Source organism: Struthio camelus, chromosome 12, assembly GCF_040807025.1.
Source record: "Struthio camelus isolate bStrCam1 chromosome 12, bStrCam1.hap1, whole genome shotgun sequence".
Lineage (NCBI taxonomy): Eukaryota > Metazoa > Chordata > Aves > Struthioniformes > Struthionidae > Struthio > Struthio camelus.
In genome coordinates, this window is record NC_090953.1 from 14,626,230 (window position 1) to 14,653,892 (window position 27,663).

Genomic DNA, 27,663 nt, shown 5'->3' on the forward strand with positions numbered 1-27,663 from the left:
GCAATGAAGTCAGCCGTGCAGGAGACGGAAACGTTTGGAGCAGCAGCATATGTTCATTAGCTTTATAAACTACATAAACTGCTATTCTGTAGTAGGAAGAGCTTGTTAAGAAGGCACCCTGGGATGATAGTTGCTGTCCCTCAATGACTTCAGGATTAAATGTACTCAGTTTATCCCTAAAAAGTCAGACTATAGCTTTCCTTGTATCCATGCCTTGCTGATTTTTCTATGTATCATTAAATTAGGTATAGCAGAGGGATACACGTTAACTAGCCTCCTAGTACATCAACAGCATGTCCCCTTTTCCGTTGTTTCATCAGAGTATTAGTGGCAGGATATATGTTAGCAGCATACCTTTTTATCTTCCAAGATGAGTTATAGATTTGCAGCTAGCGTTACCTTGTGTTGCCTTGTCTGGTGTTGGCAATGTAAATATCGCAAAATTGCAGAAACGTTGGTATCCCTTGATGCTCATTTTGAAGGGGAAGGAGTGCAGAGAGGGACAGCACAAATAAAAAGTGCTGGAAACGTGGAGGTGGAAATGTATGCATGAACAACAGACAACTTTTCATGTGACTTCTTAATATTTGGCTGTTCGTTATGGGACCCCGTGACATCATCTCAGATTTCAATTTCCGGAGTGAAATTAATGTCGCAATTAGTTCTAGCATATTACATTAGAATATTAGTCATTGGAATACTTTAGAGTTTAAATGTGTTGTTAATATAGTTTTGGTTAGTTTCTATTCACACTGCCTCACCTGTCCATGCTAACTGCTCGTTTCCATGTGCTTCCCTCTCTGTTCATATGCGTTTGCCTCCTGAGTCTTTTATCTGCAGGATCCTCACCATTAGCCCACTCTGCCGTTATCACTGAGCCTTTCAGTTATTTAATTGCTGAGTTAACAATACTGTCCTTTTCCCCTGCTGAATTTAAAAAGGCACCAGAATGCAAATTCAGTGAAATTAACCCCTGCTTTAGCCTCTTTTAATTAAAAGAGCAATGAATACATTAAGTATGGCTGTAATATGATAGTTAATGGCACCTCCACTGATGTGTAAAGCCAGTAATAAACCTGAGGAAGACAGCTCTGTCCTGAAGGAGAGCTGTGTAAAATAGCCAGAGGGAAGGTAATAAGGAAGTGACTTTCCTTCTTCACCCCATTAGTTCTCTGTGAGTGGCTTTTTTAGTCTTAGCGTTTTTAGTTGGAGAATATTTCACTGTAAGCAGGTGATTCACCACAAGATATGGTTTATGCATATAGGAATAAAAATAGTCTCCATTTGTCAGAGTAGGTGTTTTTTCTTTGAAGTGTTATTATGCACCTCACTTGCCAAAGTAGTTCCAGTCACAGCTCTGTCAAGAGCCAAAGGGGACTTTCTTAATTAAGTGAAGAACCACAAAGGAGTAGACTGTTTTACTTATGTATGTTTATTAACATTACTTTCTTAGGCTTATTTTTTAAATGATAGTTTTGTATAACCTGTTGTAACAGGGTAATTTGTAACAAGGGTAATTTGTTTCTTTTATATACGTTTTTAGACACAATTTAGGTTCAGGAAGACTTTAACAAAAAGTCAAATTGGCTTTTTAATCTTTCCCTCAATATTTAGGGCTCAATAAACCAGGTAGTGATTTCAGAGAGCACTATTCTGTATCAAAGTGTCCCACAGGCTGATTAGTCAGAGAATCGAAAGAAGCTGTCCAGAAATTCTCCAAGAACATGAGTGAAGTTAGCAGATATCCAGTAATCTAGATCAGAATATCAAGCTTTTCATCTCCACGTTCTGCCTACTAAACTATGCTTGCTATCCCTTATACCTGTTCACTGACCCCACTTTTCTTAACTCTCCTTGTTTTTCATTCCCATCTTTTTATTGCCCTGTCTCCTTCATCAGGTTAGATCTGGCTTCACTTCTGACTTATCTTAAAAAAAGGTAAAATTCTAGTAGCACTGCTGGAAATACCTGGAGTAAAAGTAGTATAAGACAGAATCTGAAGTATCTGTCGATTTCCCCCCCCCCCCACCCCCTTAGGACTCCAGTTTACTTCAAACCATTGAGTCACTTAAGTCATCAAAAGAAAGTAATTTTCCTAAAATTCAAACTCCACATTTTCAGTCTCTTACTGATATCCCTAAAACGTGAGGCTACGCATTTTCAGCCTTCTGTCTGCTTGAAAGATCTACCACAAGCAGTCTTTGTTCTTGCAACGTCTGCTTGCAGAGTGCATGTCTTGCCTTGTGGTTGGGGAAAAAAGAGCTCAGAAAGAGTAGAGGTTGGAAATAAGGTGGATTTTAAGTTTGTTTTTCCAGAGGGGATCTTTTTGGCCTTGTAGGAAAATATTTGCAAAGTTTAGCTCTAGCCTTAGGAAGAGCCACTCAAAGCAACTGCAAAGCAAAAATTGCATTTTTGGTCTGAGTCACTTCTGGAATTACCTGTCCTAGTGGACTGCAGAGGATGTCGCAAAGATTACAGCTTTCCCAGGCCTAAAATTACTCTTGTGAATGCTTCTTCAAAGTATCATGATGTTACTGGAAGTGAGAGGGTGATGGTGGATTAAGTGAGTGGATCATTGTTTTGTGTTCTGAGATTTCTGGGTACTATTTCTTACCTTTTAAGGTCATAGTTCCACCAGACTACAGAAAGTTACTGTGTAAGTCAACTGGCTGGTCTGAGTGAGGGTAATTTTGAGCTAGATCAATTTCCTGACCTGGCTAACTGGAGCCACCGAAATGCTAGTGTTAGATGGCAGGAAGGAGGGTGGAAGGCTAGGGGACATGGGGATTTTTGCCAGTAGCTAAGACGCACGCAGATTAAAGTGGCCATGCGATCTCTGCTCTTATTTATCTGGTATTGCCCTCTTCATTTCTTCATTGCTTACACTTCAGTTTGCTCTGTCTGCCCATATTGTTTCTGTATTCATATAGGGATAGAGAAAGCTTTCAGATCAACCTGTAGACAGTCTTCATGGTGAGCTGATACAATCTGGAAGTTTGGTGTCCTTCCTTTTTACTCCCATCTTTTTTTACTGAAATGCTTCCCTTGAGCGGTGACCAGCTGATGGATCCCAACTGGAAGATCTGTGAGCTGTTATCCCTACATGGCTGGTGCCCCCAAATGTACCTTTGGGGTAAATGTTCTTACTGTGTGTGCCTAGAAAACACCACCTGAATGTAGCAAGGCTGATAAGTCAGTGTGTATCTGGAGCCAGCCACATTTAACCTGATTGCCCTTGGGCAATCTTTAATCCCAAGTTTCCATGAGGTAGTCCAAGACCATTTGTGATGATATCGTATAGCAGCAACAGTTTCTTCAACTTCTACAAGAAAATAGAGAACTATAATTCTAAAGAAAAGCTGAGGATTCAAGGTACTACCCTTACCGCACGTGCTCTAAATTCAATTAATATAACGGTTCCCACAAATAACTCAGTCTGTTGCTCTGTTTCTGGACTAGTTCATGGTTTCAACATAGAAACCGTAACTTTGTAGAAGAGTGTTTTTTCCGTGATGATGTAAAGATCTCTAAGCTTGTCTGTGCTATACTTGCAGTGTGCTCTCTGATTCTTCCGAGAGTTTTATCATTTCCTTTCGATTAAACTCTGAGCAGACTGGAGTTAGGACTGTTCTAACACGCGAAACTCTCAGGGGAAGTGTCATGGAGCAAAGTTCCTGTGTGAACGTAGCTGCTGCACAAGTTCTAGAGTAGTTCTGACAGGCAGTTCATTAAGTCAAAATGCAAGATGAAAAGTTAATAAAGGATTAATGGTGACTTGTGGGAAAGCAACTTAAGGCATTACTACTTGGGGTTTTATACTTTGCTCTTCTGCTAGAGGTTACTGTCTTTATAGCAGTGTTAGACACAAAAGGACGGTAGTTCCTCAGCAAGTCATGGCTTAGTGTACTAGTTTAACACAGAGATACTTATTTTTCTGTGCTGCTGAAAAGTGTGTTAATATGTGACTTGTTTGGCTGTCCAGTTAAAATAGCAAAATAAAAAATGGAGAAGGAAGAGTTTCTTATGTGAAAGGAATTGTGTCTTTTGCAGGGACTTTGTTTTAGCTTTTTCAGGATATTTAAAAAATATTCCATGTTTCCACACTTCATTGTAGACCAATTGTTCAAAAGGATATATAATCCTAAATACATATTATTCACTTTGCTGACAAGGGATGTCCTAATGAGAATATCCTCCTGTCCTTGTGTTTTTCTAAAGACAGAGCTTTTCTCACATACTATAAAATGCTGTCGTCCTGTTGCGCAATATGCAAATACTGTACTTTATTTCTGCAGTAGCACGTCTGTAATTAGGATTAAACTTGTTTGTTCAAGTATCAGTGTAGTTACAATGACCTTATATACTTACTTCTAATTAGAATAGTTTCTTTCTGCTCAAAGAATTTCAGCTGCAGAGTCCCTTCTAAAGAGTCCCTCAGGACTGATTGTTTTAAGTGCCTGAGTCTTTCCTACTTCACTTTCCCTCTGAATCTCTGTAGGTGCCACACCTCGCAGAGGGTAAGAGCGTATGGTTTCTCCCCTGGGTATAGAAAGCAGTAGTTAATCTGACTGTCAGCAGTTTGCAGCAGCATGGACGCATGCAGGATGAGGCCCAGAGCACATGTAAGCAATAGAAGAGACTCAAAGTGAAATAAAGGCAAGAGAGGCCTCTACCTATGCAGCAGATTCCCGTTAAGACGGCTCAGTAATTCTGCCTCAGCCAGTTTGCACTGATCTTGTCCTTCTCTGTCTTTGAGCTCCGGTTGTGCCACACTGTTGTGTTTAGCAAGAGCTTCAAGACAGAAAGAAAATGGGCCATCTCCTGCAGTTACTTCCAAGCCTCTACAGGGACTCTAGAGAGCTATTCAGCCAGTTTTCTCCATGCGTTTTCCTGCTCGCTGTTCAGCCCTCGTTCTGTGACGCGCTTGGTGCAATGAGCAGCTGGCCACCTGGTTCTTGCTTTCCCTCTGTGGGTGGCTAGTCTTTGCAGTTGCTGTGCCTATGTGTACACGAATATACAGCATGTATGAGTATGCAGAGGCCTCTGAGAACCTCTGTGTGATGATATCAATGTCTGATATTGCCGATAAAATAACCTCCTTGATAACTTGGCTCATCTGAAGGCTGCCTATATGGTCAGGTTTTCTCATAAATGATTTATACTTCTATTACTAGTTACTGAGAGCTCCTTAATTAAGACGCTGGTACTGGCCATAAAATGTGATTTTCAAATGATCGTATTGGCACTTGATGTGCTTTTACCTAGCACTATCTGAAATCCCTTGGAACCTGGAGTAAGGCATGGGAAGACTGGTACGTTTATACCACAGGCAGGAATATAGAAAGGAAACGTTCAGAATATTACGCTAGTAGGTACAATACTGGTTTATGCTCTCAATTATCTGCTTGTAACTCAGGCCTTCATAGAAGCTATTATGAAAGCTTCACAGAAGCTATTATGGATAGCTAATATTGGAGTGGGATTTAGTAAGCTGGTGTGTTTGAAGCAGTGGTTAGCTATAATATTAAACCTCAGTGATATGTCACGTGTTAAATGTCAGGTTGTACGTATATGGAGGTTTGGCTAGTGGTAGCTCCTAGAAGCAGTTAATTTTCACTAAACTTGCACATGAAAGTACTTAGCCGGCCATCCAGTGTCAGACGCAAGTCAGAGCCACAAAGCGGGGAGCCAAAGCCAAGCGTCCTCTCCTTCAGGTAGACTGAGCCGGTTTCATCAGATTTACAGTACGTATGAATGAATTAAATGTATCAAAATGGAAAGCCAAAGTATGAAATCAGAATTTTTAAAGAAGTCCAGTCGCTATCATTATGCTAACATGAAAAAGAGTTCCTTCATGTTTCTATCAAAAGCTCCAATAATGTAGTGTCACCCTGGAGCTTTGTCAGTTATACCTGCTAAGAAATGTTTTTTTGGTGAACAGATAATCTGAATAATGCTGTGATAACCTTACAGTATAACAATGCTGAATATATGCTGAAACACTCATGACTATGTCAAGTTTTTTTTATACTGAAAAAACTGGCAAACATAGTGGTAGAATAGACAGAATAATAGGAGTGCTAGGCTAATCAGTTAGAAAGGAATAAACAATCAGACGTTTCATTATTAGGATTCATGTTTCTATCAGCTGGTGCTTTTGAAAAAGGAACAAAACTGAAGAAACTGTTCTGCTTGGTGGGTGGGGTGAATTGGGGATGTTTTATGAGATGGCTGTAAAACACAGCAGAGTACAGGAAAATAAACTAGAAGGATCTTTCCTTTGGCTTCTTTTAAAAAAAAATATATACATATATATATAGAGAGAGAGAGAGTTAACTTCAGCAGGTGCTGTGGTTTACCAATCTATATGAAAGCTTCCTATAGTGATTACTGTTTTCTGCAGAGTTCAGGTGCAGTACAGTGGCAGAAGATGATGTGAGATGGTGAAACCTGAATTGAAATAGAGACCCATTTATTTGCTTGCTGCTAACATCAAACAATCTTTTCTCTTGAATTTCAAATCTGATGACATATACTAGCGTCTTGTGTCCGTAAAAGATGATTTGAAAGGAAACGAGGGGAGGAAACCGGAGAACATTAATAAAATATGAATACTGACTCCCCAAAATCCACCGCAGAAAAGATGTGACTTCTTTTTCTTCCCTTTTCTCGCTGAAATCCTCAACTACTTTTGCCTTGTGTTTCCAAGGTCAGTCCAGCATCCATTTGCTACTGTGTAGTGAATCTGTGTATGAAACTAACTAGACATGGCAGCTCTTTTCTAAAATAGACTGTTCCAATCTGCCACTTTATTCTTTGGCAACAGGGATTTGCATTTTCCTGAGGTGAACTCCACTGCTGGCTGTGAACCTGATGGGAGGGGAGAATTAGAGACCAAACTGGCACAATCGGCTAATTCATCTGAATAGAGCTGCGTGTGAGACCTACTTCATCCCGCAAGTGTCCTGTCGTTCTCAGCAGCTGAATGGATATTTCCAAAATAGCGAGCCAGTAGGAGAAGCTGACTGAAAGAGCCTGAATACACTTTATGCATTGTGGTGTTAGTCATACAGAGTTGCTGTAACTTGCCTCACATCTTCTTTCAAGCTGCTCTGAATTAATTTCTTAACTCCATGTTGCACGAATAGGTTAGTGAACTAGAAAAGGTGTCTTCAGTTTCTTGGAATTAATCTTATTCTCCTCCCTGGTGAGCATCCCTGATAGATTTGTTTCATTAGGAAGTAATCATGGAATTGATTAGAATTTAGTATTAAGCCTGACTTTTATATGCTTTTCTTGCAAAATTATACAACCCCCTTTGAAGCCTACCTGTTTGTAAGCCATCCCTACTGGTTACAGCTTCTGGGATGCTCTTCTCCATCAAAAAGTTACTGTTTGATCACTAACACACCACCACCAAGAAATGCCTTTGTTTCTTATTTTTATATATATTACTGTATCACTCAGTTTCTTGCTTCTAGAAGAGCATGCCACATAAAGGAAAGAGAAGGTGAAGGAGACAGGAGCAGGGAGAATGGGAATCGGTCAGAAAAGCAAAATGGTCAGGAGCTGTCTTGACCTAGTGTATATAAAAACGTGGAACTTGCCTCCACAATTCTGTAGCTGGGAACAAAAGCTCGAAGGCTTTATGCGCTTGTCAGGATTAGAATCAAAGGAGTCCTCTGGAGCCAGATTCCTTGTAAGACTGTGTCTGTGCCACTTTGACTTTGTGTACCAGAGAAAAATTTGGCTATTAGCATGATTTGATCCTGGGCTTGCGTGAATCCTGAGGGATTAGGCTGGCATTGCAGGATGGGTTTTAGGACCTTATTGTTACCTCTGTCCTCTTCTGCAGCATCATGTGAGGTGATCTCCGCAAAGACATCCTAAGAGACTTTTTTTTTTTAAACTCAACCCAATTTTATGTATTTAGCCATATAGATTAGGTTGGGCAAGTTGTTGATTGCCAGTATTTAATCTGTGAGTTGAAAAACAGGATGTACTGAACAAATTAATGTCTTAACTGTTGTAAGTGACCCAGTTGCTATCTGCTTTCATTAATTACTAAGTCAATTATGTCTGTCACAGGAAATATATTAATTTTCCTTCATTAAAAGTAAGATTTCATGTAATCAATATATTTCCGCTTACTCATCTAATTGATCAGTGTGAAAATTTTAACTCTTGAGTGCAGAGTAATCAGGAAAAAGGAACTTTTTAATGTAGAGTATTACATATTAATTTCCAGTTGAGGGAAAACTTTGCTCGTGTGATCAGCCCAGCTATGAGCTGGGGAGAATTATGTTGCATTATCTCAGAAAAATCACGAAAGAGCCTGGTAAAATCATGATTCTCACCAAAAGGTATAATGAGTGTGGTTATCAAGTGGGTCTGAGCGCATAACTTTTGTGAAGTTGTAGGGTTTTTCACCCCTTATTGAGCGCCTTTAGAAATTGCAGTGAATATTAGTGCAAATGGCTCAGACAGCATGAGAACCCCTATTGTAAGCAATTACACTCTTCCTAGGGCAATGATGAGTGTATTAAAATGAGCAGGCAGGAGGATAATGTTCAGCGCTGCTTTTGAGATACTGGCTCTGAATTAGATACTAAAATGAGAAGCCTGTTTCACGGCTTTGATCAGCAAAAAGCTGGTTTTGAACAAGAAATAGGTGTATATGGTTTTTTTGGTTTTGTTTTGTTTTTAACTGGCAAAATAAACCCTTTTGAAGGGAAAGGCATTGTGAACTACACTTCAATGCTCGATTGTGCAAAGATCTTTCAGCCCGTACTGTATTTTACTGAAGTAACGTTAATAGGAATGTTTAATTGTCCAGTGAATCAGGATTATTATTTTAGTGCAGTCATAATTGCAGGGAAAAATAATGGTAATCACTGAGATTGGATTGGGCAGTGACCTTTTCAATTCATAGTGTTTGCAGCTATTAGGCTCGTTTCAAAGCGTCAGTCAGAAAGCACTTTCGGTAGAGGACCTTTTGGAAATTCTTTAAATGCTTCTGTCCAAAATAGCATAATCAAATTAAAGAAAATACTAATTCCCAGTTATTGGTTTTTGAGTTATTTTTTATAATCCACACCATAAATACATAGGAGGTTCTTCATTGCCTCAGTAAGGGTCCTGAAAAAACAACAGTTTTCAGCTTTTATTGGTAAACTTGTAATTTTTTCCCTCCTTTTTTACCTTTTAAAAGGACTTTTTTTAAAAAGGTCCAACATTTGTTGGCCAAATGTTTTGGTTTGGTATTTGCCAATTGGAAACAAAAAAACCGAGTTCTTTTAGGCAGACATTTTTCCCAAGTAAAGCTGCTACTTTATCTTTGAGCTCTAGCTGGGCTGCGGCAGGGCTAGTTACCTGTATGGGATTTCTGTGGGAAAGGCCTCCAAGACCGAAGAAGGGTTTGTGTAGCGTTTGTGAATGTAGATGCAGCTGGGCTACTATGTTAGGTGTGATGGAGCCAGGCATGCATCTGCCATTTTCAACTGTACAATAGAAATAATAATTATATATATATATACATATATATTATATATCTATAATAATTATGATCTCTTTGGAACGATACTTTTGTATTTGTGCCCTCCATGGCACCTGAAGCCTTCCATTCAGCTGAGGCTGCTAGGCTCCATGAAGTATAAACCACTGTTATAAATGCACACGCAGGCATTAGAGCTAGTTTTGTAGCTTTTAATTGACCCAAGTGATTATCTGGGCTACCAGTACTACCTGGTCTGCTCCAGTGCAGGGCTTAGACTCATCTTCTTAAAAGCCTCTTTATGAATCATAAATCTTTCTGCCCTTGAATAATTTAAAAACTAACAGCAGCATTGCAAATATTAACTGTCCAGGCCTCTTAATGATGGTTGTTTCTGACGCACATCTGAGGAAGTAGGTATCATTACTCATCCTCATTTGGGCTATGTCCTTTCTAACATCGTGTAGCTCTGTTTTTTCATCACCAACTCCTCACCTGCCTGTGTAAACAGAGACTTCTGTGTTGAATGTTAAATCTTGCAAACACATAAATCAAATAGAATGTGTATTCAGGACTCGCATTTCAAAGGTAAAGCCTAGGGAGATTAAAGACTAGGATACCCATTGAAGTTTGTCTTTTCTAGAAGTAATTACACTAAAATGTGTTTCTCTGCAATGGAAAACATTATGCCATGCTAGTCATTTATTCACTTTTCTAACTAGAATCACTGGTCTGGAGTTGCCAAAGCAAATGTGTTTGCTTGTAGATGTGGTCTTCCTTGCAAGGATTTCTGCTTGTCATCCATTGTCAACATCTCACATCTGTGTACAAAATCTGCTTTTAGTTTCATTCAAAGTCCATAAAGTTTCATTTTAAAGTGGCAGGTGTTCTGTTAATGTATCCATGTTGGTTTTCTGGGTGCTTTTATTCTCTCAGGCTCTCTGGTCCTTCTCAAGTTTCTTTCTAGACTCAAACCTTAAGCAGAGTAGTAGCATTTCCTAATAGAGAGCTCTGTTTCCCTCCGTCTTTCTGATATATGGTTTTGTTTTAGATGGTTACATCTGAGTTGGGAATGAGGTTAGTATTGTTTCAGCTGTGTCATTATACAGAGAAGCTTAGTCACTCCTTAGAGCTAAATAGCAGTTACTGTTTATACTGAATTTCAGGGAGACTTAGGCCAGCCTATCACCATAAACGGTATCTGTATTTTGTCTCCTAACAAGAACATGAATGGTGATTTGTCTGTTGTGTAAATCGCCAAATCCAGAAATCCTTCAAGTCCTTGTGAATTAAAATTAAAAGCATGATTCTTCTCAAAGTTTGAATGTGTAAATGGGATGATGTCAAGACAACAAAAGTGAGTCTTGGTTTTATTGATGCAGCTGGAATCAGAATCCGGTCCTGAGCCTGGAACATAGAAGAGTTTTCTTCAGCTGCCCTGATGGTGGGTGACCATTTAAAGTATCCGTTGTTAGTACCGCGACAGTGGCGTGCTTGGGGCCCTGGAATAGAGGAAGTTAGTGATAGCGTCTTAGGTGATACTATTCCATAGTCTCATGAAATGAACCTTTTCCCTGGAGAAAGCTACCTGTTGTCATCTTTACCATCAGCTAATGTTGCCATAATGCACTGTGCTCAGAATAGATGTTAAAAAGCAAACCAGGTGCTGGGGAAAAGAAAGGTGATGTGTCCTGGATAGAATCTCCGAGAGTCCCCCTCCTCCTTCTACAGGCGCTGCGCTGTGCTCCCAGGTCAGTGGGCGCCCTGATGCAGCGTTGCCTCCTCTGCCTTGCTTCCAGGGTAAACTGCATGTGCCACAGCTGGAGAGATGAGGTCTGTTGTGCCGTGTAGCCTTTGATTGCAAGCTAAGCAGTTGCTGGTTGCAAAACCATCTCTGAGAATTATAAAGCATTCTCTGATTTACTGTGTTTCCTATAAATTAATGCCATGAATAAAAATCTTTAAATGCAAGAAGTCTGATACATGTCAGGGAAAAAAATTTACAAGCAGCATTATCCTTTCTGAAGAGAATGCAAGTTTATTATGACTGGACTGGTCATTCTGAAAAATAAGTTTGATCTTCTCTGTGTCGTCCTAGAAACAATACCTGTAAACTGATTACTTCTACCTTGTTAACATTACACCCCATTGTATCTCGCTCCTGAAGTGAATGACAAAAAATGCCTTCTCACCCAAGAGGAGCCTCCATAACTCCCATTCAAGAGAAGGCAATGTTCTGGAAAAATAATGTGTCCCTGCTCCTCCTTGTGCCAAAATGAGTCCTTGGCTCCTTAGACCGTCCTCAGGAATTTCTGCTGGGCAGTTTGCCATTTGGCCCTCACAAGATGTATAGCTCTTGCTGAACTTGCCTTAGTCTTTCCTGGGAGACAAAGAGTAAACTACCTCTGAGGAGTGGGGTAGAGAGGGAAGTCCAGATGCTGATTTACATCACTAAGTCATGCTCAGGTTTAGAATGGGGAGCTCTGTACGATGCAGAGCTTTTAGCTAAAGGCTTGGCTGTACCCGGAGAAGAGTCTTTTCTTTTGTGCCGTCTGCATTCAAGGAAAAGAGCACTTCAAAATATGAACCTTGAAGTCAAATTGTAAAGTCTTGGAAGCAGCAGAACTGTGGTGTTATCCCCCCCATACTGAGTGACTGTTGGCTACCTGCCTGTACACTGCAAATCTTTTTTTATTGTGGACATCAGACAATAGGGGGGGAAAAGCGGGTCTTATTCTTCTGCATCCTATTGCATGCCTGGTATATATTAGCAGTGCTATTTATTTTAAATCTGTATTTTATACGTGGGTAAAGTGGAGATTAACTTGAGTACTTTTAGTTAAAGGGAAAACGGAGATTGTCAAAATGCTGCTGTTTGCTGCTGCTAGTAGATCTGCAGCCCTTTCCTTAGCGGCATGAAAATGGTTGGGTGCAGCATATATTAACTGGAAAGGAAGTTTAGAGGACTAGTGAGGAGAACTGGGTTCTGTAGTATGACTGGAAACTTCTTTTTAATGATGTATCTGAACATGTGTAGATGGGATGAACATCAGTGACTGTATGTATACGGTTGTGGCATATGTAATGACCTTGTGATTAAAGAGATGAATCCTTTTTCCAGCTGTTAAGAATAGTCATCACTCAGGAACCAATCCTAAAAAAACTGTAGATGGTATCTGTGCAAAGGCCATGTACTCAGTGAGTCGTGTTGCTGGTCCATTCAGCTGTACTGGAGGGACATGATCTAGTGGAACAGTTCTGAGTGGTTACAGTGGGCATATGTTGGTCTGGATGTACAGAGGTTTAGGCATGAATCAATAATAGTTTAAATCAGGCCCGTGAGAATGCAAGTTTTCATAACTGAAAAAGCAAACAAATAAATTGCATCTTATTCTAACTTTTTAAAAACCACTTGAGTATTTTGCTTTTTGTCTCCCTTGGCACATTTAGTTGTGTTTTTCTATAAGAGCCCAGACTGATCTGTTAGGTGAATTGCAGTTCCTCATCTTTAGAAGTGGATCCCTGCAGTACTTATTGTATATCTTCTCCAGAGTTGCTTATTTTCTTTATTAAAAAAGTGTGTTATCATCCACTCTGTTTTCTTGTGTAGCCCTAAGAGAACTTTCCATGTTGTAAATGGAATTTCCTTTACTAGGTGTTTCAAAACTGTCATTGCTAAAAACTACAAATATATTCAGAGTCTTGTTTTCTGTTGTTGATTTGCATTTTTGCATCTCTTTTCCTAAAGGATCATTTGAATAGACCTTCACTGAATACTGAATCAAAAAAATATTTCCCGCTGTCTTCAGTTTTGAACTCTCTATATTAAATGATTTCCAGCTGTTGATCTGTGGATTCCTGAAGGTGAGTAGCCTACTTTCAATTTATCAGAAGGGATAAACTTATTTCTGGTCAATCTTAATTCTTCTGCTGAGAGGAGAGTGGGCAAATCCTGACCTCTTCCTCCCCTGAGCAATGAAAGAATAGAGGGGACATCTGGGGAACCTTTCTTTTCCAACTATATTCTCTGCTTTATTTTCCTTCCTTACCCTGATGCTGAAGGGACTTGCTGAATATTAGAGGCTGATCTGGTGTTGGTGGTGAATCTCAGGGTTCTTTTAGGGATGAGCATAAAGGCACAAGGCACATCTTCTCCTTGGCATCCATCAGGTCAGCACTTCCCTCCTTTGAGGCAGTGGTTAGGCTAGTGGTCCGAGGCTGGCTCCGCTTCAGCACGGCTTCTCGAAGCTCAGCAGGTTTCTCCCCTACACTATTCGGACTGCTTTAGTTTCTGCTGATTGCTGCCTGTTTGAAGTCTTTAAGGGGCTTGCAGGGAATGAGATAAACGTTAAGACTGTGGGAAAACAGGGACAGAAACAGACCATTAATTAAAAGCTACATAGTCTGAGTAATACAATGGTTAAAAGCACTGTTGCCATGACAGTGCTGTCCCTAGATGCTGCTGCATGAGTCACGCTCCTCCTGCTCCCCTTTCGGCTCTGCTCGGGTGCCTGGCTGCAGGCCAGCGGAGAGAGAGAGTGTGACGCTGCTCTTCGCTCCTACTCAGACAGGGAGTAAAGGTTTTGGTGACTCACAGCAGAGATTAGAGGGGAAAGAGAAATATTACTGCAGCCCCAATGAGCTGCACTGGAGAACAAATGGGTGACTGGTAGACGAATCTTGACCGACAGGGAAATGCAACAGGCCCTGCAGGGAACCTGAAGGTGACTTCTGTTCGTAACATTTTCTTGGGTGAATGGGAGAAAAGTGCTGAATACTAATAATCCATCTCTGCCTCAGTGTCTGCCTCTATAATGTGTGAAGGATGCCTACAGTACTCAATGTTTAAGTACTTTGAAATTTTTGGACCAAAATTGTTTGGCAAACTGCCGTGACGTGTGATTTATTAATGAGATGAAGAAAGCCTGTAAACTGGAGTATTATCTGTACCAGTCAAAGAGGGAGTGCAGTTGATAGCCAGGGCTAAAGCAGGTGTTAAAAAGTGTTTATTTTCTAAGTGTAAAAATCCTCATCAGAGAGGATGTTCTGAGGATCAGTAACCAAAGAGATTTAGCCACCTATGGATTTAAGTCAGTTTAGAGAACCTTATGAAGATGCATCACCTCAAAAGTATTTTTAGTTTTTGATGCTCTTTACTTGTTCTACTGCTTTGCAAAAATCTCAGTGCATTTACAGTGAGGGCTACACATTCAGCCCAAATCCCGTCCTGCCTCCCGTCCTTCCTCTTCAGTTATCCATGAGTAACTTGTTTGTCCTCCTGCTGCTTCTTTGTTACTTGAGGCAGACCTGATGTGCTCTGTCCCTGGGAAAGGAGCAGCCAATACTAATCTACCCTATGCCATGGTAGGAGAGTGCAGAGCTGTAACACACAGGGAAGCCCACTGAATGCCAACGTTTGTTTCAGAGCTCTTGTTTTTGTTCTTACCACTTGTAAAATTTGCTGAGCTAACTTCGTCATTTGCCTTTGCAAAACATTGATGTTAATTAATAGTAGGTGACTGTGGCATTCCCAACGCAGTACGTGTGCACCCCCTGTTAAAACCCAGTAAATTAATCACCATTCAGTGACGACGACGAACAGGAAAGAACGAGCAGTAATTTGCTGCTTGCTTTGGTTTTCCCTAACAACTTAGAAACCCTGTTCCTGCCCAGGGCAGCAGATAAGAGAGGATTTCTGTATATGATTCCACCCAGCAGTAGTATTTATTCTAAACTCTTAAAAGGTGGATGCAGCCTGCTTAGGCACCATCAGCATATGTACTGCAGGTTGGACATGGTCCAAGTGAAATCAGTTAAAAGGTGCTTGCTGACTTGGATGGTTATTAGATTAGACTCTGGCTCTGTGGAGCGTAGATTCCTCGGACCTGGGATGAGAGTTTTACCGTATGTGCCTTTTGTAGTATCTCAACTGTTTGTGAGGTAAATTTCTCTTGGATTTCAGAGGAGCTGTATTCAGGGGAGGAGATTCAAAGGGTCATCCAAGGGGTTGATTAGCTTGGCCCTAATTTACACATCTACAAGTGAATTAGCCTGCTGAGATCTTCTTTGTTAAGCTCCAGGGGGAGTGAATGATTGGACTCAATGTGAACACCGGAAAAGGATCCAGAACATTGGTGCCAATGCTCTGAAGTATCTCAGAAAGCTCCTCTTGTGTGTCTAAACAATGTGTCCTGCTTGTTTGGCCAGGGTCAAGTTAATCACCAGCTTTGAGCTGATGTTTCCCCACCAAGCTGGGCTGGCAGACTTCAGGCTTTTCAACTCCTCTGTAGCAGGTGGGTTTTACTTTCACCCTGTGGAAACACCTGCATATATTCTACCTAATTCCTTTCTGCTATTGTATCACTTATTCTCTGATACGCAGTTTTGCAGTTTCAGCTCTTTTGTTTTACTCCAAAGGATTTAAGTATGTGATCTGACTAAGTTATAGGCGGGATGCAATGTATTGTGCCTGCAATTTAAGAATGTCAGATACACAAGAGGCCAGACTGGGTGATCCCATAAGCCCCTGTGGTGAAAAATGGGACCCAAGGAATCATTGTTGTAAAGCATTAAGCAGTTTCAAAACAGCAAGAGCTGTTTTGAACAGCAAGAGCAGTAACCCACAGGCAAAGCAGTCATGTTGCCCCGTCAGGGTGGTTAAGTACGCATATGGCCTTTGCAATAGATCATCTGAGACTGATATGAGTGGCATATAATTGAACATTGGAGTGACTGTGTGCATCAGCAGAAAAAAAATAAGCAAGGCTTTACAAGCCTGCTCATGTCTTCCTCAGCACCCAGAGCTCATCCTTGGATTTTCTTTGTAACGCATTCTGTCTCCAGTCTAGCGGCACAGCCCAGTGAGTCCTTCACAATAACAGCAGGTACTTCAGCTGGTGTTTCTGGGCATTGCTTCTCTTCTTGGTGCTGGCCGTGCACAGGTTTGTGTCCCAGCTGACTTCAGGACATACAGGATCATGCCATTTCTCCTCTGAGAGAGAGTGCTTTCCATTGTACAAATATTGAAACTAACTTAAGAGTTCTGGTTTGCTCATTTAATTATGGAGTCAGACTGAGTGTGTCAGAGTGACAGGAAATCATGTTTTAACTTATATTTTCTATTTTTATACTTATGAGAATAGGAAATAATGTGAAGATATTACATATAACTGTGTCCAGTTTTTAATGAAAAAACGTTCAACAAATGGAAGCCAAAACATTTTTATTTAAATGTCATCATTTATCTTCATTTAAAGCTTCAGTTGCTTTCTCATCATAGAAATGATCTTTCAGACTGAGCGGTGCTGGAAGGGACTGAAGCTTTTGGCAGGTGGCATAACTGCTTATGTCCCAGCTGTCTGGGTCTGTTGCAGCTGCTGAGCACTTTTGTCTGATCGCGGCAATCAAACTGCTGTTTCCCTTCTTCCTGTCCGTGATGCGCTGTTAATCTTCTCCACGTACGAGATGCAGTGCTGTGCATAAAAACATTGTAAGGGGAGTGACTTAAATGTGAGAGAACTAAGTCCAGCTTCATAAAAGGTGTTCTTGACCTTATTCCGGTCTCAGAAGAGATGCCATAAGCTTTCCTAATGTGCGTTGAAGAAGATGCCATAGCAGTTAGCTGGTTCAGCTAGAGCATGGGAAGTGTGAAGCGGGGGAGAGTGCGCACTGGAACTTTAATCAGCAGCCACATAGCGATCTTTTCTGAGCACCAGAATTTAAAGGCGATTATTTTGAGGGGCTGTCCTTATTTCCTAGTGGGCTTGACACATTTAGTGACATCTATTTTTTTTTTTTTTTTTCTCAAACAGCCTTAAAAGCATGCAGAAAAAACTGCCACGATGGAATAGAGCGACTGTGCCGCCTAGTGGGCAAAGGCAGCTGCCGGGGGCTGCGTGGGCTGGGCTGCGGGGGGAAATCCTCGGTAGCAGCTCCTGCAGATGTCGCCTTTTTTCTGTCCCTGAGCACAGAGTGAAGTGACCTGTGATCACTTGCACCTAGTGATCTCTGTTTCTTCACTCTCATTATTTGAAAGCTCCCAATGCTGATTTAGATAGTTGATGTACTCATCATATATGACCTTTTCATGGACAAGAGACAGAGTTAATGTAAGACTCTCAAGTCTGGGTAGTTCTTGCATATAGTGTTCACCAGCACAGATTGACTGAGAGAGTCCAAGCAACGTTCACAAGTGACCTATATCTGTTGTGGCTGATGGGAACCAACAAACAATTTGCAGTATGAAATTTGCTTCCAGATTCTGTTCAATATATCATCAGTGCAATCATTATCATAGAAGATCAGAGAGCAAAGCAATACATGCAATTGCTTTATCTGAATGCCTTGTCTTTCCCTCCCTTGCTCATTGAACGAGTCTACCTAATGTCAGACTCAATAAAGTCAGGCAGCTGGCTATAAGAAGCAAACAGACCCTCATTAAGGGAGGCCCCTCATGTTTCTTTTGTTTGTGCTCATCTGCTCTGCCAGAATGGACAAGAGAAGCATGAATATTTAAAACACTTTACTGTGGCTGGGAACCATCTGAGCACAGTTCTGTGGCTTATTTTTCCCTTCCTCCTTTCCTCAAATAGCAAACCTCAAGGGCCATTGACCATAGTCCCTTGCTTGATCTATAGCAAGTGTTTGTCTAAGTTTGAAGAGAGGTTAGAATGACAGTTTTCTTGTTTATTACTATGTTAATGTGCAAATACTGACATCTAATGAAAAGGTTAAAAAATAAATATTCATTTATGAGAGTTGCATGTTTTAGTGACTGCTGTCCAAAGTGCCCTCACCCCCAACAGAGTGCTGTGCTTATGGCCCCTCTCCCCAGCAGTGAATGCTCTCCCCAAACTGCATTTTGTTGCCAGCCCTCTGCAGGTTTGGCAGCAGTTCGACACTGGACGCAGAATGCAGAGCTCCTGGCTGTATCCAGAGGAGTGTGCACACACAAAGAAACAGATCAGAGATACTTCCATATAGCAGAAAATTTTAGTCAAGTGACATCTCTCTCTCTTGGAACTGCCTGTCTTGTGTATCAGCTTAAATTGAGAACATTTGACTTTTGGGTAGATATATCAAAAGAACAAAATCAAGGGACCTGCATGGTAGAAGCAGAAGATGATGGGCCAGCAGTAAATTCAGCTTGCTGCAGTGAGGCTGTCACTCCATATCAATCATGTGGGGACTGACCTGGCCTTCCTTGTAGAAAATGAAGCACCTGGTTCACTCAGGCTTGGGAGAGGAGAAGAGAGACTGGAATAGCAAAGAAATGGAGATGCGTGCTCAGAGACTATAGGAATAGCATCGATCCTCTTTTTGTAAATGAGCTGTTTTTCAGCTGTTCATATGTGAAATGTTCGTTCTGAGAAGAAACAGGAACAAAAGAGGCTGATTCCCAAAATAAGTGTTCAGAGTGAGAAAGTGGGTTAGAGCAGCTGTGGTCCTCGGCCTGTATCCCATTCAAAGCCAAAATTCCAGGTGACCTCAACACAACCCATCTAACAAAAGGGATGCAGGACCAAAACCAGTCTTTGAAGAGCCCTTTTCCTTTGTTTGAAAAAGCTAGGAAGTATGTAGAAATAATATCCTAGCTTGGGGATAGGAAATGGAGTGCATGACCTCACAAGCTCCTTTGCAGCTGGATTCTCTCTTACACTAAGATCTGGGAGTTTTGCTACATAGTTCCCATGACCACTCCCCCGATGTTAGGCCCTGCAAATCCCAGCAGAACCACATACTGGGACACAGATATATATCTTCTCTCACTGTGAGATATTTCCTCATTTTCTTGAAGTCTCTCATCAGTTTTTTGGCATGCAAGACAGGAAAAGTAGAAAGATACTGTGAGATTTCGGAGGTAATCAAACTATTGACAGAAGTAAAGGCAGTCTTTGAATGGGCGGGCCAGATGTTTTCTTTCCTTGTGCCTTTTGTTTAGTCAACAAGCAGGAGGGAATGTGAATCTGCTGGGGAAAGAAGGGTTAAAAGCAAAAAGTTGGCCTTCCTAGGAAGCCTCAAGCATGGCCGTTGGAGGCAGGCATTTACACTCCATTGCTCTCTGTACCTGGATGAGATGTACAGTCTGTCACTGCTCCTCTGGTAGCTGGAAGGTGATCTGTGCAAAGTCTGCAAACAACTAGAAGTACAGCTGGCCTTATTACAAGTGAGGTTTATTGAGGCTGGAGAAAGGATGCCCAGTGCAAACAGGAGTAGCGATGAATCTCAGTGAGTGATACCACGTTGAGTCCCTTTAGGTTTCATTCCAGTGACTACTGGGAATAGCTTTGTTGATTACTTTTGATTCTGAACGGCAATCGGCAATCGCTGTGGTGGCAATACAGACTAAATGAACTGAGGATGATGTGTGACTTCTCTCGTTATGCAGGCAGACCTAGTGCGCAGCTTGGGGCCCCCGTAGAAGGTGAGAACCTCTGCTGATTTCTTCCTCCCTGCAACCTTCCCCCTGCCCCAACTCTGACAGTGCAGAGTTTTTACTGAGTGTTTGGTTTTCACACCTTGGCAGACAGATGATGGAAGTTGCATTTGTCTTTAGATATTCTGTTGTGAAACCCAGACTATTTTAGCACCTCATCGGGTTGCATTCAGGTTGCAAAGTAGCAGCAGTGTTTAACTTCCCTTATATTAATCACGCAAGTGAATTGCATTTAAATTCTGAGACAGAAACTAAGGGTGACTGAATGAAGCAGTGCAAGCAGCAGATTAAAGTTTACCTGATAGAAGCGGGATGGGGAAGATTGAGAAGTAGGAGTTATTGAGGCAGTCATGACATAAGCTTGAAAAGGCTTGCTATGGCTAGCACAATATGCAAAAAAGTGTGTTTGCCTAGTCCAGAAATTTAGTAAAAGCTTCTTGGCAGAAACGTTCATAACAGTTGGAGAACATTTGTAAATGTCGTTTTCAACTGAAAAAGTATTTGTAGAATGGCACATGCTCTGGTGTGTAAAGACCTGTTTTAATAGACCTGGCGTTCTCAGAGGTGGCTCCTGGTTGCCTGACTTCCTTTGTGTGCCTGTTCCCAAATTTGTTCATCTTTTGGGTAACTTCCCAAGGCTTGTAGAGAGCTATCATTTGTGAGGATATGTTTGGGGTTTCTTTTTTTTCTCTCTCTCTTTTTTTTTTTTTTAAAGAAACTGTCCTTATACGTTGTAGTTTTATATAGATATGTGTGTGTGTGTGTGTGTATACACACTGTAGAGTTCTTTTTACGTGTGGCATAGGTTCTAAGGGTCAGCTTAACAACTTCATTAGGGTGCCGAAGGGCACAGACTGATGACTTATGAAGACATCTAAGCAGGCAAAGTGCTCAATTGCCATGAAGCTTATAGAGTTCTGTATACAGTGGAAGAAATCAGTATATGTTCTTAGTGTCAAAATCTAATGAGGTGCAGTATGGAAAATTACTGAGACACTATGTGCTGAGGAGAGAGGGCAGGAGATAAGTAGTCCATCTCTGTCTGATGCTCATGGAAAATGTTTTGGATGTTAGATCCTGACTGGACAATAGCAATTTTAGGCTTATGACTGCCCATACTTTTTCATCATGTCCCTGTAAATAGTTATCCTTTCAGAACTGATCCTGACTGGATTTTGTTTCTATATTGTATAAAAGCCTCTGTAAAAGAAAGTCGCATATTGGCCATTCTCCATTAAATAACAATAGGTCTAGATTAAACCTGCCTGCATCAAAAGATGGATTATCTGATTAATTTTTATAAGGAATAGGAGAATGGCTCATTTTTTAGAAAACTTTATTGGTTTCACTGGAAAATTTTCAGCTGTATTGAGTGCCACTGCAGATGTGTCAATGACAGATAATTCTCAGTGGGAACAAGTGATATTTATTTTTTGAATCCCAAAGCCAAAATGGTGAATTGGATTCTAAATTTTGCTTAACAATGAAATCTCTCCCTTTCTCTCTCGCTCCTTGGAAAAACTGAATTCATGATAAAGGAAAAATGAATTCTAGTCTTTGCAGCTCCACTGGTGGGAACTGTGCAATAAATTGCACTTGTTTGTAGTTCAGAAAAGAACAGGAGCCTGCCGAAATCTTATTGCTTTGTCACATAATTTATCAGAGCTGTAAAAATTGAAATCAGAGCTATAAAAGATATTAAGCATATTAGAATAAGAGTTTTGCTTTTCAATCTCCTTCATTTTTCACTGTGTACTTAATTTTACAGCCCTGACATAGCTTTTTTTTTTTTTTTAAACTAGTAATATGATCTAGTCTTGGAATATGGGCAATTATTTTTCAGAAGCATCTAAGATGCCAAAAGGGGGTTGGACACCTGGGCTAGATTTTTATGGTAAGGACAGAAACTAGTATGTTATGTAATTAAGCTTACATTACAATTAGTGAGAGTTAGGGTATAGTTACTCCTGAAAATTCCACGGGTGTTTCTGTGCAGACTTGAGATGCCTAGATGCATCATGAAAATCTGATCCAAAGTATCTCAGATATTGACCTATTCTGAAAATGGGAGATGTTAACTTCCCCTTCAGCTGCTTTTGGAGAAACTTACAGTTCTCTTTCATTGCATCTTCCTTTGAGAATCACAGGGAGGTCTGTTAAACCTGGGAGGAGAATCCAGATTACTCTGCTCCCAGGCCTGGGTGTGAGCACACAACAGTGATTCAGAAAGCTCCAGCCCAGTGCATGTAGTGTGAGGGAGAGAGAAGCTGAAACCTTGCAGATCTAGACCAAGTGAAAGTTGCAAGAGGCAGAGTGGAGAAAGCTGCTTAATCTGATGTCATGTACTAAGGGAGGATTAATTCAAGGCACAAAACCACAAGAAAACACAAAAGCCACATTCTTTATGAAGATTTATTTAGAAAAACCATGTTGTTGGGGAGTCACTGTTACATAGCGTGGTAATTCCCTTCCTCTTGAGTAATATGCACCACACTGTGCGCATGCAATTATTTATTTTCCAGAGATAACATCTTCATCTAGAGTTTGACATGTACACCATACTGTCCTCAGTGCACGCTACGATACACACAAATTTTAGGACATGCACAATGTTGAGCTTTTCCATGGAAAAAATGTATAAAAAATACAAACCAAACTTAAGCTGTCAACACGAGAAGCAATGTGCAAAAGTAGACAAAGTTACTCCTGAATGTTTGCTTAAGAAAAAAAGGGCTCATGTCCCTGTGTCCCCTTGAGCTGGGAGTGTAAAAGATGTTGCTCGAAAGTGGAACATTAAAAGGAACCAGTCACATCTTGACCCCCTTCATGTTAGCTGCAGGGATTTTAACCAACTAAATCATCCTATATTACATTTTATATGAAAATCTGTTGCTTTCAAGCATCACCAATAAGGGTGCTGATTTGCTGTTTTTGTATTGAGCAGACCCTTATACTGGTATAACATTTGATTTGTGATGCACAAGGCCAAATAGTGACCAAGCCCTTGCGTGGAACGTGCAGAAGAGGGAGGACAGCGAAGTTCCCTGGCTACGGAGACCCCAGGCAGGCCGAGCAGCGGCCGCGCTGGAGCCCACTGGATAGACAAACAGGCCAGGGATTAGGAGATTGCCTCATACGTGCTGGAAGGAGCTAGACCTCCCAGGTGCCCAGCCGAGGGGCGTACAGCTCCAAGTGCTGTCTCCTAGTGCATAGTGGGGCTAGGGTTTGAGATCCTGCTCTCAAGTGCCTGAGGAATCTTCCCTTTAGGAGAAACTTGCCTGTGCAAAGAGCATGGCAGATGTAGGGAAGAGGAAGCCACTGGGCCTTCCCAAACCAGTTACCTTGGTCCATGATGCACGCTGTAGTTGACATGGATGGAGCCACCTGACAATATAACCGCTTGTGTGGCTCTGAGCAAAGCTATACGGGATGACATGCTGCAGCCATCATGAAGCAGCCAGACCAATCCATCCTTATAAAACTGCTGCATGCAAATGCCAACACTTTAAATGGCAATTAAGACTAGAAATGGATTGCACTTGTTTCCCTTGAACATACATACACACATATCATCCTTTAAAAAAAAAAAAAAAGATAACCAATAAAAAACATTAAAATACATAAAAAAAAAAAAAACAGTAATAGGTACTTGGGATTCCCCTGCTTGGATCCAAACAAAAGGAGAGGAAAATCTGGACAGTGTGATTCTGATTGCTGAAGTTTGTCAGCATCCGCAATTGTTTGGCTTTGGCGATGGGGCTTCTGTCTACCCACGTGACTTGACGCTGCAAGCCCATTATAACCCTGGTAATCCTCACGTTTGTAAGGGCTGTTTACCTAAGACCATGCAGAGTTATGACTGTGTTACAGAACTTGCCCTTTTCTAATGGAATATCAAAGCTTTTCACAGCAAATCCTGCATGGATGTAGGGAAAAATCTCAGCAAGACTCCCTCACGTATTACGTTTTTTACTTGTGAAGCAAAGGTTTTAGCCTTAATCTGAGGAGGGAGGGGAGAGGAGGAAACACTAAAGACCGGGAGCTCTCCACGGAGGTAAACTGTAGCTATTGTACTTTAGACCCCAATTCAGCAGAGCAATTTAGCAAATTATTTTAAGTGGGATCTAGGTGTACGTTACTCAGTTAGGGCTCAGGTATGAAGATCAGAATCCCACAGGAACAGTGCTGCCTTGGACCTGCTCATTTCCATTACAAAAGGCACAGAAGGAGGGTTCATCCTGCTTGCTTGCACTGCAGTTAGGCTCAGGAAAACCTCAGGCTCAGGGGAATATGCCAACCAGCTGTTCCCAGTTTCTAGTCCTGAGTGCCCGGCTGTGCAGCAGTTCACAGCTCTCCCCTGGGTCAAGTGCAGCACAGTGACGCTGACCTCCGAAGGCCCTCTGCCACCAGCGTGAGTGAAGCAGGGCAGCTCTTGGAGGAGAGGCTAGTGTTTTGCAGGAGCATGTTAGCCCCAGGGAAATTCCTGCAGCTTTCTGAAAGCACTGGGATCAGTGAAACACCTAACCTAACCAGAGTCTCCCTTAACTCTTGTGGTATGTTTAATTATAACTAAAAGGAACCTCTGGCTGTTCATCAGAGACAACTGTTGGCAGTGATAAAGTAGTGGTAGAGAAAAATGTTTTAGACTGTGAAATACACAAAATAAAACATTGTGGACTAAATTCCTACTAAAATTTTTGATGCTGTTGAGCACTGGAGTTAGCTGCTGCTTCACAAGTATTTTCCACTGGCTTAAGAACATGTACAGCAACTGAGTTAAGGCCCTGATTTAGCAAAGCATTTGTGCATATGCTTAAATCTGCCCTTATTCAGCTAAGTACTAATGCAAATACCTAAGTGCTTTAGGATACAAGGACAAACCCGAACTGGTCTCTATAAATGAAAGCTTGGTATTTGGTACAGCTATGTTCTTACTGTTTTTTCCTGGTAGCACAGCCACTGTCCTGGATTATCTATTTAATTAATCTTCATCTAAAAGCTCCTGAGTTCTATAACACTAACAAATGCACATAAATACCAGAACTGAAAAAGGTCAAACACACGGCTCAAAGCAAAACAAATACTGCTGTAACAAATAAAAACTTACTGGAATAGAAAAAAAGCTAATGTTTAAGGTATCTAGGATTGGCAACACTAATCCTACTTTTCCGTTGCGGAGTAAGGTTAACAATTATCAGTGTAACATTGTGAAATGATCCACCTGACGAACCTCAGCTTATGTAAACAAGTAAGCTTTGACAATGCTTATGCACCTGGGCGTGATCCTGCTCTTGGACTCGGACGGGCAGAGACCCACACGAGGTAGCAGGGCTCTGTCAAATGCAGAGTTCCTGTTGTCCAGGTCGGAGAGCAGGAGAGAGGCCCGGCGGTGTGATCCTGCAAACTTGCACGGCATTACTGGAGCATCACATTGAATTCATACATAAGTTAGGACTATTCACAAACATAAGGCATTGTAGGACTTGGCCCTAGAATTTCCATTTTAAGCAGAAAATCCCTTATCCATACACGAGATTATATTTTACCATGGCAAAAAGTGTCCAAAATAAAGGTCAATGTCACCATATGTTATGCTCAGTAACACAGTAACATTCTGCTTATTGGCTTCAGATGTTGTAGAACATTTTTTTCATTAATGTCAAACCAACAATCAATTTTTATCATAAAAGTTAAATTAACTGTGAAAGTTAAAAAGGATCAGGCTGTATTTTCAAGGTTAAAAGGAGACATGAACGGAAACAGGCAACTCCCATTGTAATGGTTTTCCAGTGTCTTCCCTTCTGACCAGTGAACACTCTGAGATTGCAGTTGTTGGCTGCCTCCAATCGTGTTTTGCGTCCTCTGTGGCATGGCTACTGTCGCTCTCCTTCCACTCGCTTTTTACGAACTGCACCAGTAAAACAAGGGAAGAGCATTCAGTATTGCTTTCCTGAGAATCTAAGCATCTTTCTCAGTGACACTCGACACTCCCAGTAACATGAATAGGAAGGAACAGGCTCTACAAGTACTTTCCTACTAAAAATTCAAACAAAGGATCTGAGTGAAATAAGTGAATTCTAGCTCAATTTTTATCTTAGTTCTTGCAGGGAGAAACCCAAGCTGAAGCGGGTGAGGATTTGTCTCGGTGAAGGCAACCCAGTTTGGCACTACAGGTGAAGTGGAACTGATTAATAACACATAGGGTCCATTTTTACTGTAAGCGACTCCTGCCCAGTCAGCTCCTCCATATGTTGTGTGTTGAGCATGCACAGCAAAGCACATCACACTTACTCAGGTAGAACTTGAAAAGCTTTATTGATTTATGTATTCATTTTATTTATTTATTATAGTCTTTGTCTGTGGTTGGTCACTCAGGCAAGTAAGTCTTTCTGGTTCCCTTCTTGGCCAGGCTTGGCTCTCTCTACTTACTGGCCAGAACAGCTGACTGGGCAGCTGGGAAGCCTGGGTGCTCCAAGGGAAAGGCTCAAGTAACTCACCTTCCCAGCGCAAGTGGGAAAAGAAGAAGAAGAATGGCTCTTAATCACAATAAGATTGCTGTTCTCTACTCTTGAGGTGATGGAGGCAAGCATCACCCCTTACATACAGCAGATTGGATGTTACAAAGTTAAAAATCAGTCTTATGTAAGGGCAGGAATAGCTATGTCTAGGCAAGTCAGGGCTTGGCTCATAAGAACAAATGATGAGTGGGTGTAGTAGCATCTTACCCAGATCATTGTTTTTAGTTATAGCTGCTGCCACCCTGGTCCTTGGACCTTGCTTTGTGAACTGGTATCCAAACTTGAGAATCTTGGAGTTCTCTTCCAGCATCTTGGCAATCTCCATCTCTACAGCTGTCCCTAGCTGCTGCCTCTGTTGGTGATGGGATGAAATGCCCCCAAAAGAAAAGAAAAGAAAACATTTATTCTCAAATGAAAGAGACAGAATTGGTTATATTTCATATCATACCGCAAACTCCAGAGAGAATCCCATCTCTGGAGATTTTCCTCTGGGTATATATTTGGCTTTGATCAGTTTTATTTAGCTGTTTCCCCTTTTTTGGTTGCATGGGCATGGGAGGTGAGCTGCGGACTGAGTGAGCTGCTGAAGGCTGCCTTGCCTTTGCCAGACCCCTCTGGGAGAACATATATGGAATCTGTCTAAAAGGGAGACAAAGCGGGCTCAGGTTCAGTGTTCTCTCTTTACCTGGTTGTCAATTTTAATCTCTGTCAGGGATTCGTTCTCTTTCAGTGCATCAATCAGTGCCAAAATACCCGTCCCAGTGATGAAATTGGATTCTACATTCAGACTCTTCAGCGTTTTGTTCACTTTCAACATATCAGCAAATGCCTGAGGGGCCAAAAAGAGGGAATATGAGATCAAATTCCTGAAAGCTTCAGGAAACAACAGAGAATCCGCAAAACGTGGCTTAGTACCTACAAAGAAAGAAAAGACAAATAGGCTCAGAACAACGTAGCGGTGCACCAGAATAGATTACCCTGCCCATATGCATTGTCACAGGGAAATTCTGCAAGGGAAAATGAAGGATGCGTCCTACAGCAGACACAGACCTACTTGAAAATCGGTATTTTTTTCCAAACGATGTTTATACTTACAATAGCTACAGGGTCATTGCTTCGAGTAGCTGCAAGGCTGAATGTCTTCACATGTGTGTTGCTTTCCAAAGCTTTTGCAAATTCTTTCAGTGTTGGAATAGGAATGTTCTACATTAAGAGAA

The 27,663-nt window shown here is 41.3% G+C and overlaps 1 protein-coding gene and 1 long non-coding RNA gene across 7 annotated transcripts in view; one reads left to right on the forward strand and one right to left on the reverse strand.

Annotated features, from left to right (window-relative positions):
• The window catches only part of LOC104148279 (uncharacterized), a 67,702-nt gene that overhangs the window by 11,017 nt on the left and 29,022 nt on the right, over positions 1-27,663 (forward strand). Inside the window, exons 1-3 of one of the 3 annotated variants that reach the window (XR_695079.2) lie at positions 10,873-10,937; positions 13,242-13,357; positions 15,701-15,786. This is a non-coding gene — a long non-coding RNA (uncharacterized lncRNA). Of the gene's footprint in view, positions 1-10,872; positions 10,938-13,241; positions 13,358-15,700; positions 15,787-27,663 lie in introns of those variants that run through there. The other 2 variants (XR_011143832.1, XR_011143831.1) reach the window with 2 other exon arrangements.
• Positions 22,327-27,663, reverse strand: part of TMOD2 (tropomodulin 2) — a 37,034-nt gene continuing 31,697 nt past the window's right edge. For all 4 annotated transcript variants that reach the window (XM_068959055.1, XM_068959057.1, XM_068959056.1 and 1 more), the window contains 4 exons: positions 27,542-27,649; positions 27,132-27,275; positions 26,654-26,798; positions 22,327-25,836 (listed from right to left, as the gene is read on the reverse strand). In XM_068959055.1, the coding sequence (XP_068815156.1) occupies positions 25,802-25,836; positions 26,654-26,798; positions 27,132-27,275; positions 27,542-27,649 (432 nt within the window). In that variant the 3' untranslated portion in view covers positions 22,327-25,801. The remainder of the gene's footprint in view (positions 25,837-26,653; positions 26,799-27,131; positions 27,276-27,541; positions 27,650-27,663) is intronic.